The 12,288-nt window shown below is 45.0% G+C and overlaps 1 protein-coding gene across 1 annotated transcript; it reads left to right on the forward strand.

Moving 5' to 3' along the window:
* The first annotated feature begins 5,183 nt into the window (after positions 1-5,183).
* PTPMT1 (protein tyrosine phosphatase mitochondrial 1) lies at positions 5,184-11,991 on the forward strand. The gene is made up of 4 exons (XM_044259298.1): positions 5,184-5,723; positions 5,839-5,919; positions 9,387-9,578; positions 11,092-11,991. The coding sequence occupies exons 1-4, from the start codon at positions 5,328-5,330 to the stop codon at positions 11,248-11,250; spliced, it is 828 nt and encodes a 275-aa protein (XP_044115233.1). The 5' UTR covers positions 5,184-5,327; the 3' UTR covers positions 11,251-11,991.
* Positions 11,992-12,288: the final 297 nt, after the last annotated feature.

The raw sequence follows: 12,288 nt of genomic DNA on the forward strand, positions 1-12,288 counted from the left end.
GCTCAGTGGATTAAGCCTCTGCCTTCAGCTCAGGTCATGATCCCAGGGTCCTGGGATGGAGCCCCACATCAGGCTCTCTGCTTCGCAGGGAGCCTGCTTCCCCTCTCTCTCTGCCTGCCTCTCTGCCTACTTGTGATCTCTGTCAAATAAATAAATAAAATCTTAAAGACAAAAAAAAAAAAGGAAGCTAATTCTGACACCTGGCACAACACCGAAGAACTTTGAGGATATTATCTTAAGTGAAATAATCCAGTCACAAAAGGACAAATGGTAGGTGATTTCACTTATATGCGGTATCTAGAGTAGTTAAGATTACAATAACAGAAAGTAGAATGGTGGCAGCTAACGAACATGAAAAGATATCAACATCACTCATCATCAGGGAAATGCAAATCAAAACCAGAGTGAGATATCACCTCACCCCTGTCAAAATGACTAAAATAAAAAACATAAGAAACAGCGAGTGTTGGCAAGAAAAAGGACCCCTCATGCACTGTTGCATGCCAATCAATTGGTGTCGTCTCTTTGGAAAACAGCAGGGAAGTTCCTCAAAAACAGCATGGAAGTTCCTCAAAAAAATAAAAATAAGGGCGCCTGGGTGGCTCAGTGGGTTAAGCCGCTGCCTTCGGCTCAGGTCATGATCTCAGGGTCCTGGGATCGAGTCCCGCATTGGGCTCTCTGCTCAGCAGGGAGCCTGCTTCCTCCTCTCTCTCTCTCTCTCTCTCTCTCTGCCTGCCTCTCTGCCTACTTGTGATCTCTCTCTGTCAAATAAATAAATAAAATCTTAAAAAAAAATAAAAATAAAAATAAGGGTCACCACACGATCCAGTAATTCCACTACTGGGTATTCACCCAAAGTAAATGAAAACACTAATTTGAAAAGATACACACACCCCTATGTTTATTGCAGCATTATTTACAATACCCAAGATATGGAAGCAACTCAAGTGTCCATCCATAGATAAATGGACAAAGAAGATGAGGCATATAATATTGGGATATTATCTGGCCATAAAAAAGAATGGGATCTGAGGGCACAGCTTGCATGGAGCACTGGTGTGGTGAAAAAATAATGAATACTGTTTTTCTGAAAATAAATAAATTGGAAAAAAAAAAAAAAAAAAAAAAAAAAAGAATGGGATCTTACCAGCTACCACAGCATGGATGGACCTAGAGGATATAGTGCTAAGTGAAATAAGTCAGAGAAAGACAAATACCATATGATTTCACTCAGATGTGGAATTTAAGAAACAAAATAAATGAACAAAGGAAAAACAGACCAAAAAACCCCCAGACTCTTAAACAAAAAGAACACACTGGTGGTTGCCAGAGGAAAGGTGGGTGGAGAGAAGTGAGGATAAAGGGGATTAAGAGTGACGATGAGAGGGGCCTGGTGCCTGGCTGGCTCAGCCAGTAGAACAGAAGACTCTTCACGTCAGGGCCACCTGGTTGGCTCAGTGGGTTAAGCCTCTGCCTTTGGCTCAGGTCATGATCTCAGGACTGGGATCGAGCCCCACATCTGGCTCTCAGCTCAACGGGGAGCCTGTTTCCCCCTCTCTCTCTGCCTGCCTCTCTACTTGTGATCTGTCAAATAAATAAAATATTAAAAAAAAAAAGACTCTACATGTCAGGGTTGTGAGCTTCAGCCCCATATCAGCTCTAGAGATTACTTAAGAATAAAATCTTTTTTTTTTTTAAGATTTTATTTATTTATTTGACAGAGAGAGAGAGAGATCACAAGGAGGCAGAGAGAGAGGCAGAGAGAGAGGAAGGGAAGCAGGCTCCCTGCCTAGCAGAGAGCCCGATGTGGGGCTCAATCCCAGGACCCTGGGATCATGCCCTGAGCTGAAGGCAGAGGCTCTAACCCACTGAGCCAACCAGGTGCCCCAAGAATAAAATCTTTTAAAAAAATTTTTGGGGGGCACCTGGGTGGCTCAGTGGGTTAAAGCCTCTGCCTTCGGCTCGGGTCATAATCCCAGGGTCCTGGGATCAAGCCCCACATCGCACTGGGCTCTCTGCTCAGCAGGGAGCCTGCTTCCTCCTCTCTGCCTACTTGTGATTTCTGTCAAATAAATAAATAACATCTTAAAAAAATATTTGTTGAATCATAAAAAAGAGTTGTTTATTTCTTTTAAAGATTTTTATTTATTTGTCAAAGACAGAACAAAAACAGGAGGGGCAGCAGGCAGAGGGAGAAGCAGTCTCCCCACTGAGCTGGGAGCCCAATGTGGGGCCTGGTCCCAGGACCCTGGGATCATGATCTGAGCCGAAGGCAGACACTTAAGTGACTGTGCCACCCAGGCACCCCAAAGAGTTAACCATTATATTGTACATCTGTAACTAATACAACACTGTATGTATATTATAATTAAGTAAAGAAAGAAAGAAAAAAGAGATTATAAATGAGATTAAAAAATGTAAAAAAAAAAGAAAGAGAGAGAGACATAGAGGGAGAGAGAGGGACAAAGGGGAAAAAAGTAGTGGTTACCAGAGGCTGGAGGAAGGGTGGTATGGGGAGTTTTTTGGTTTTTTTTAATTAATTTTTTTAAAAAAGATTTTGTTTATTTGGCAGGAAAGACACAGCAAGAGAGGGAACACAAGCAGGGTATTGGGAGAGGCAGATACAGGCTTCCCACTGAGCAGAAAGACTGATGCAGGGCTGGATCTCAGGACCCTGAGATCATGACCTGAGCCAAAGGCAGACGCTTGATGACTGAGCCAACCAGGCACCCCAAATTAATTTACTATTTTAAAAAAGGATTTTATTTATTTATTTTAGAGAGAATGAGAGAAAGAGAGAGCACAACTGGGGGGTGAGAGAAGGGGCAAAGGGAGAGGGAGAAGCAGACTCCCTGCTGAGCAGAGAGCCCTACCCAGGGCTCCATCCCAGGACCCCTGGATCATGACCCAAGCTGAAGGCAGATGCTTAACTGACCCAGGGACCCTTAGTAACTCAGATTAATCAGAACTCTGCCACATAGAACTCATTCCTGCTGAGATGATTCCAGCCGCCCTCCTCACCACTCCAGTCCCCAAGAGGAGAAAAAGAGTGTGAAGGAGACTTGAGTTATGGATTGGGCCTGTTCGTCTTGATGCTGGCGCACACATCACTTCCTCTCACATTCCATCGGAGGCGACTGAGTCCTGTATCCCTTCTTACTGCAAGGGACACTGAGCATATGACAGCTCAGATATTGTAAGAGAAGTGGATAAAGAATTTTGGTGGACAGTGTGTCTCTAAAAAGAAAACCAAAATCCCTGGGGGAACATACGTCTAACTGAAACAATTATCTCCACTACTGGAAACCCTTACTTTTTATATATCATTTTGAAGTGTTTGCATTTTTTAATAAACATGTTACTATTATAATGAGAAACTACAAAGCAAAACCAGGGTAGAGGGAGTGACAATAAAATATCTGCATCGGGGCACCTGGGTGGCTCAGTGGGTTAGGCCACTGCCTTCGGCTCAGGTCATGATCTCAGGGTCCTGGGATCGAGTCCCGCATCGGGCTCTCTGCTCAGTAGGGAGCCTGCTTCCTCCTCTCTCTCTCTGCCTGCCTCTCTGCCTACTTGTAATCTCTCTCTGTCAAATAAATAAATAAATAATCTTTAAAAAAAAAAATATCTGCATAAAAGCTGAAATTAAAAAAACACACTAAACTCCTTGTTTATTTTTTATTTTTTATTTTTTATTTTTTTTATTTTTAAAAATTTTTAATTTTTTAATTTTTAAAAAATATTTTATCTATTGGGGCGCCTAGGTGGCGCTTCTCCTTCGCCTGCTTCTCCCTCTCCCACTCCTCCTGATTGTAGTTCTTTCTCTTGCTGTGTCTCTCTCTGTCAAATAAATAAAATCTAAAAAAAGGTTTTATTTATTTTTTAAGAGAAAGAGACAGCACGCGAGGGAGGAGGTAGGAGAGGGAGAAGCAGACTCCCCGCTGAGCAGCGAGCCTGATGTGGTCCTGATCCCAGGACCCTCAGATATGACCAGAGCCAAAGGCAGATGCTCAACCGACTGAGCCACTCAGGCACCCCAACTCCTTGGTTTTTTTATTTCTTTGTTTAGATTATTTATTTATTCATGAGAGAGAGGCAGAGGGAGAGGGAATGGGACAGGGAGAAGCAGGCTCCCCACTGAGCAGGGAGACCAACACGGGTCTCAATTTTAGGACTCTGGGATCCTGACCTGGGCAGAGGGCAGACACTTAACTGACAGAGCCACCCAGGAGTCCGCAATTCCTTGTTTTAAAAAACAAAAAACCACAAAAGCTACTGAACTCCTTGTTTAAAAAAAAAAAAAAAAGCTGAAACCACTTAATCAGTTAAAAAAAAAACCAACGTAAATTTCCATCACAGAAGAATGGGTAAATAAATGATGGTATAGGACGACTGGGTAAGTTATATCTCAACAAAGCTGTTACAAAAGTTTTCTAGTGGTACACATAGGAAATTAGAGGAAAAAACATGCATCTGAGGTGGTAAGATTATGGATAATTAAATTCTACTTTGCTGTATTTTCCAATTGCTATGAGTACGTATGACTTTTTTCTTAAGTAAACTCTAACCCCCATGTGGAGCTTGAACTCACAACCCCAAAAGATCAAGAGTTGCATGCTCCACCCACTAGGCCATTTGGGCAAACCAGGTATGTATTACTTCTACAAGAAGAAAAGAAACCTTTTTAAAATAGCACCAGAACCATTTTCCACTTAAACGTAAATAAGCGGCATCACAACCATTTCTCTTACCTCTCTGTAGGGTGTGGCTTTTACATTTAAGCTTATCACAATACTTCAATATATTTTCATAATTGTTAGATATTATATTTATGTATTTTTTTCTACACACTCTCTCTCTCTCTCTCTGGGGTTTGGGCAGGAGGACGGAGCCAGGAGTTCCGGCGATGGGAGGGTGGGAGGAGGGCCGTATCAGCGCAGGTACCCCTCCAACCCTCTCCGCCGAGATAGGAGCCCCCACCCCCGAGATACGAGGCCCCACCCCCGCCCGGGCTAAAAGCTTAAAGTCCCTTCCACAACTCTGCCCTTCCGTGCTGCCCCGACCGCAGAGTCTCTTCCTGGGCTGCTCTTTCTTTTGGTGGGGTCGCAGCCCCCTCCCTCTGCCCAGCGCCCGCTCTTCCTCGGCCCGGGGCCGGTTCCCCTGCGGGGTCAGAACGCCCCCTCACCTGGGGTCCCAAGTCCCTTCCCTCGGGAGGGAGGCCGCCGGCCACGGGCAGGGGACCCTGTTTCACACGTGGTAGAGTCGCAGGCCTCGCGCCCAGGAATCCCTGGTCCCTCCCACAGGCCGGCGGCTCCTCCTCCCGAGCCATGGAGGCAGGCGGGGGGGGCCTCGGCTCTCCCGCCGAGCGCAAGGAGGCCGGGCCCCGAGTCTCGGCGCCCGAGAGACCCACGCCGACCGCGTCGACTTCGCGGGAGGCGGTAGACGACTCGCCGCCCCCGTCCCCGTCGCCCTCAGGGCTCCTCTCGTGGCCGCCGACCTCGAGCCTAGGCGTGGGCAGGTTGCGGCTGCGCCAGGCCGGCTGGGACGGGATGGCGGCCGGCGCGCTGCTGGAGGCCGGCCTGGCCCGGGTGCTCTTCTACCCGACGCTGTTGTACACCGTGTTCCGTGGGAAAGTGCCGGGCCGGGCGCACCGCGAGTGGTACCACCGCATTGACCCCACGGTGCTGCTGGGGGCGCTGCCCCTGCGGAGCATGACGCGCCGGGTGAGCCGCGGCGGGGGATCCGGGCCGGGAGGCCGGGCCGCGGCGGGACTGGGAGCCGGCGAGCGCCGCCCGCTCCTCAGCGGCCCTGTCTGAGCCCCCCTCTTTGCCTCGGCAGCTGGTACAGGACGAGAACGTGCGCGGGGTCATCACCATGAACGAGGAGTATGAGACGCGGTTCCTGTGTAACTCCTCAAAGGTGAGGGGGTGGCAGTGCGCCAGGGGGCAGGGGCAAGGGCAAGGGCAGGGGCGCCCGCCTGCCCCGCCCGCCACCCTGGGGGAGCGGGGTGAGCGAAGTTGGTGGAGAGCGAGCTGCAGGTGACCGTGCCCCAGAGACACGTGTCCCCGAGACACGTGCCCCCAGGCTTTTTCCGCCTCTTCTGGAGGAGGGTCCGCCCTCTAAACTTAAATGGCTTCGCTGGAGGTAGAAACTAATTATGAAAGAGAAACCGACGTGAAAGGCATTTAAAAGTAGCATTGACAAAGTCTGCCTACTCCGTTGTGCACAAATATATTCTTAATTTCCGTAACTCGAGTCAGTAACCAAATCGAAAGGCAATTTTTCTAAGGCTTGATTTCATTCATTCAGCACTTACTGAGCACAACATCAAGCATTGCCTTAGGCATTCAAGATTAAGACCCTATAAACTCTAAGAAGAAAAGCCACCCCCACCCAGTCCCCAAGAGTAATTTTTCATAAAACCACCCCCTGAAAAATTGCGTAGGCTTCATTTGGCATTAATTTGAGGGAATTTTTATTCATATGTTAACGATAAAGTGGAACTCCAAAGTATTGTCATAACAGAGTTCAGACCTAAAACATAATTTTCATTAAGTTTCAATGCCTGTTTGTGGAACTCTCCACAATGGTTATTAGACTTCGCACTATCTCTTTATATAAAGACGTTGCCCTGCGATGCCTGGGTGGCTCACTCGGTTAAGCGTGGGACTCTTGATTTTGGCTCAGGTCATGGTCTTAGTTCTTAGGTCTGGCTCCCTTTTGGGTGTGAAGCCTGCTTAAGATTGTCTCTCTCCCTCCCCTCCCCACATCAAATAAATAAAAAATGATGTTGCCCTATCTTTATCATGTTGACATCTATTAGCACTACACAGTCATCTTTCTTGTTTACTGATTCAACCTGATGAAGATGCTATTATTTCAACCCATAGGTTTTTGGTTTTTTTTTTGTAACCTTAGAAATGGACTCATATTTAAAATATATTCATTAATGGGATGCCTGGGTAGCTCAGTGGGTTAAGCCTCTCCTTTTCAGCTCAGGTCATGATCTCAGGGTCCTGGGATCCAGCCCTGCATGGGGCTCTCTGCTCAGCAGGGAGCCTGCTTCCCCTCTCTCTGCCTGCCTCTCTGCCTACTTGTAATCTCTCTGTCAACTAAATAAATAAATATAATCTAAAAAAAAAAGTTTAGGGGCGCCTGGGTGGCTCAGTGGTTAAGCCGCTGCCTTTGGCTCAGGTCATGATCTCAGAGTCCTGGGATCGAGCCCCGCATCGGGCTCTCTGCTCCCCAGGGAGCCTGCTTCCTCCTCTCTCTCTGCCTGCCTCTCTGCCTGCTTGTCATCTCTCTCTCTGTCAAATAAATAAATAAAATCTTTAAAAAAAAAAAATAAATAAATAAAATAAAAAAAAATTAAAAAAAAGTTTAAAATCTATTCATTAGTGATGACATACATTTTTAAGAAATGGGTAACAGTTCCTTGGACTGCCCAGAGTACTTTGCTACAAGGCCTCAGGAATTATTAGCCAAAATGTTAAATGTTCCTTCGTGTGATCAGTCCTGTGGTGTAAGAGTCACAAAAAGTCTTTGGGTCTGAGACATTGACACCTGTTGATGCAGCTATATTACCTAACTAGCCTAGAGAAATCTCCATGGCAGTGGTTCTCACATTTTAATAAGCATAAATATTATCGAGCAGTCTTGTTAAAATGGCAGATTTCTAGGTACAACCCCCTAGAAATTCTGACTTAGGAACTTTAGGGTGGGGTCCAGGAATTGAGTATTTAGCAAATTCCCTAGGTATTTCTGGCATAATTGACGCAAACCCCATGCTGCAAACCTGCTGTTTTTTGTTAATTTCATGAGCAGTATAAAATATTGACCTTCACTCAGTCATAAAGTCTTTGGTTCCAACTAAACAGCTTAACAGATTCGCTGGAGCCTATTTAGGGTCTTTTTTTTCCCCCCTAAGATTTTACTTTTTAAGTAATCTAAGCCCAAGGTGGGACTTGAACTTAGAACCAGATCAAAAGTTGCAAGGTCAGCCAGGTACCACCTTATCTGGAGTCTTAAGGAAAAAAAATTGCTTGATACGCCAGAGGCCTTATTTCATCTATTGCTTATTTTTTTCTGAAATGATAATGTACTAACAAAGGTAGGTGTGGTGTTTGAATTTTAAAATGGTAACTCTACTTTCTAGCATGTACTCTCTCAAAAAAATGTGGCAAAGGAGAGACTTATAGAGAAATAAAAAGCTCTTGCAAAATATAGTAGTCCAACCCTGCAGTTCGGTCACTGCACGGGTGCCACAATTATGCAAAAACAGTTATACAACTTTTGGAATGAATTTTATACAGCTAATATTATGCAGCTAAAGATTCAGATACCCAAAGGGTACTTTAAGAACATTTTAAATCTTTTTTTATTTTTTAAATTTTTATTTATTTTATTTTTTTTAAAGATTTTATTTAGGGGCGCCTGGGTGGCTCAGTGGGTTAAGCCTCTGCCTTCGGCTCAGGTCATGATCTCAGGGTCCTGGGATCGAGCCCCGCATCGGGCTCTCTGCTCGACAAGGAGCCTGCTTCTCCCTCTCTCTCTCTGCCTGCCTCTCTGCTTACTTGTGATCCCTGTCTGTCAAATAAATAAAATCTTTAAAAAAAAAAAAAAAGATTTTATTTATTTATTTGAGAGAGAGACAGTGAGAGAGAGCATGAGCGAGGAGAAGGTCAGAGGGAGAAGCAGACTCCCCATGGAGCTGGGAGCCCGATGCGGGACTCGATCCCAGGACTCTGGGATCATGACCTGAGCCAAAGGCAGTTGTCCAACCAACTGAGCCACCCAGGCGTCCCTTGAATCTTTTTTTAAAAAGAGGCAGGCTTCCCGCTGAGCAGGGATCCTGATGTGGGGCTTGATCCCAGGATCCTGGGATCATGACCTGAGCTGAAGGCAGATGCTTAACGACTGAGCCACCCAGGCGCCCCAAGAACATTTTAAATCTTGAACATAATTCTAACTCAGTAGCATAGCTGTTGTTTGATGAAAGACCAACCATGCAGGTCAGCCTTTTTTAAAAGATTTTATTTATTTATTTGACACACACAGAGAATACAGGCAGGGGGAGTGGTAGGGAGAGGGAGAAGCAGGCTCCCACAGAGCAGGAAGCCCAATCTGGGGCTCAATCCCAGGACTCTGGGATCATGACCTGAGCCAAAGGCAGATATTTAACCAACTGAGCCACTTAGGTGCCCCAGGTCAGCCATTTTAAAGACATCTCTGTAAGAAGTTCCTTGTTTAGAAAATAGTAAACAGTATATTCACATTATAGTAAACCCTAAGCTTCCTTGTTGTTTGTTGTCTCTTGGTAGCCTGTATTCATACCACTCATGTTGGGCTTTTTTCATTCTCTTTTATGCTGGCGGACCTGGTTCCAGGAATGGAGGAACGTAGGAGTCGAGCAGCTGCGGCTTAGCACAGTAGACATGACTGGAGTTCCAACCTTGGCTAACCTCCAGAAAGGAGTCCAGTTTGCTCTCAAGTACCAGGCGCGGGGCCAGTCTGTCTACGTGCATTGTAAGGCTGGGCGCTCCAGGAGTGCCACTATGGTGGCAGCATATCTGATTCAGGTAGGAAAGGTCTTTCTGGACCAATCTATTTACAGCGTATTTCTAGAACTTCAGTAACATGGTCTACTAGAAGGCCTTGGTGGCAGGAGCCATGTCCCCAGTTTCAGACTGTTGGGAGGTGGAAAGCACCTAAAGCCTGCAGATAGGCTGATCTCTGGCTTTGCCACCTAACAGCTGCATGATCTTAGGCAAAAGTGGCTTCCCCTCTCTGATCCTCAAACTAAATGTGTCATGAAGCTTGAATGAGAAAGTATGTCAAGCATTGACCTACCTACAACAGGTACTCAAAAAATGAAGTTGCAAAGGATGTTAACACCAGAAAAAGGCTAAAATAAAAGCACTTCTTATAAATAGCATGTCAGGGGGCGCTTGGGTGGCTCAGTGGGTTAAAACCTCTGCCTTAGGCTCACGTCATGATCCCAGGGTCCTGGGATCGAGCCCCGCATCAGGCTCTCTGCTCAGTGGGGAGCCTGCTTCCTCCTCTCTCTCTGCCTGCCTCTCTGCCTACTTGTGATTTCTGTCTGTCAAATAAATAAAGCTTAAAAATAAATAAATAAATAAATAAATAGCATGTCAGAAGATCTAGTACTATAGATAATAGTGCTAGTCACTTACAGCTCTGTAGGACTCAAGATTTTTAAAGTATTTCAGAATAAAGTTCCAGATATTAGTTTTTAGAAACAGAGGATCCAATGAAATTCTATTACTTTATGAACGGCAGTTGTGAGGCTTTTAAGAATATTTATAAGCAAATACTCTGTAGTCCCTTACTCCCTATTACACAACTCCCAACTTGACTCATTTTCGTTACCTATCTGGCCCCTGTAGAGCATTTTACTAAGTTATGTGGATAGTTTAAGGAAAAAAATGTAGAGATAACAGGCCTGGCTTTACTGTGGACTGGAAAGTATGTGATTTAACAGTATTAAAGCTTTGATCATTAGGACTCTATTTACTGGAAATGGGTGCTCAGGAGGATAGTTTGGATTTAGTGAGAATTGACACAGCTGGGCTTGAAATCTGTAGTTTCTCGGTTTTATTGAGTTCTAAACCTGACGACACAGAACTAACCCTCCTACTTAAAGCTAAAGAGTGCTGTTTTCCTAGCCATGGTGGCAAGTTGGATAAAAACATCTACCATATACTCTCTCCAGGAAACTCACAACCAACAGCCCAGCTCCCAGAGGACATCTAATAGGCCCATGCAGGCTTGAATTAGGATCTCAGCTTTGCATGTTCAGCCTTGTTTTTCTAGGGTTTGGCAGAGCAAGAATTAGGTAGAAAGACTGACTTGTTCCCTCAGCCTATTGCAAAGTATTGTGGGATTGGTTGACTGAGGGGGTTATAATACCCACCCCCATTTATAACATTTGGGACATGTTTTTTAAATCCCTCTCAAAATGAAGTTTTTAAAATAATGAAATTCTGAGAGTCCATTAGCACCTGTTATTAGGTCAAGGACACCTTAACACCTGCTCCTTTCTTTCTCTGATTTCCCAATCCTGTACTTCAGGTGTACAACTGGAGTCCAGAGGAGGCTGTAAGAGCCATCACCAAGATCCGGTCACACATCCACATCAGATCTGGCCAGTTGGAAGTTCTCAAAGAGTTCCACAAGGAGATTACTGCAGGGGCAGCAAAGGATAAGACTGGTCATACATCACAGACGTGAAATACACAGATTAGAAAGAACTCAAGACAACCCTGCTTGCTACAGATTCAAATAATTTTAACAGGACCAAGGGGACTTAAGCCCAGACTTGACGTAGGAGAAGTGTGCTAAGTAATGGATAATTTTGCTCCCTTTGTCTTGTTTCACTTTCCTGACGTAACACTGTTGTGTGTCTAGAGAGATTTAGTGTGGCTTCAATTCACTGGTTATGGGGATATGGGACGAGGGTCCTTATTTTCTCAAATAGGGTCAAAGAAATCTATTGTGTATCTAACACTGGCTAATGATATTTAGCACGACTCAGAAACATTTAACATTGGGAAAAGAAAGGAGAAATACTCAACTCAGTTGTCAGACCCCAATTCACTGGCCCCATGGGCTCTCTTCCCCTTTTGGAGCAGTGATCCTGTATGTAGAAAAGGAAGTACAGGATCTAATCCTGTACCTGTGGCGGGTATATAATCTGTTTACCTTAGGAAGTCACTCCTTCAAAATTCAAAACACACACACGTATCCCTTCCAAAACTTTTATTTGTATGAACAGTTCCTAGCTCTTGGCTTACCTTAGGGCTTTTAAAAGAGTAAAGACCTTATATACTTAAACTTGAAAAAAGTTTCTGCTATTAATCAGAAATACTACTATTTCTTTCTGGCTTACTCCTTGGAGTAAATAAAACATAAAACCAAAGTGTTAGGCGCCCAGGTGGCTCAGTTGGTTGAGCATCTGTCTTCGGCACAAGTCATGATCCCAAGTCCTGGGATCAAGTCCTACACTGGGCTCCCTGCTTGGTGGGGAGTCTGCTTTTCCTTCTGCCCCTCCCCTACTCGTTCTCTCTCTCTCTCTCTCTCTCTCTCTCTAATAAATAAAAAGAAATCTTGAAAACAAAAACAAGAGCAAAAAAACCAAAGTATTCACTGGGTATTTATCCTAAAGATACCAATGTAGTGATTTGAAGGGGCACCTGCACCCCAATGTTTATAGCATTAATGTCCACAATAGCCAAACTATGGAAGGAGCCCAGATGTCCATCAACAAAT

Source organism: Neovison vison, chromosome 7 (genome assembly GCF_020171115.1).
Source record: "Neovison vison isolate M4711 chromosome 7, ASM_NN_V1, whole genome shotgun sequence".
In the NCBI taxonomy this organism is placed as follows: domain Eukaryota; kingdom Metazoa; phylum Chordata; class Mammalia; order Carnivora; family Mustelidae; genus Neogale; species Neogale vison.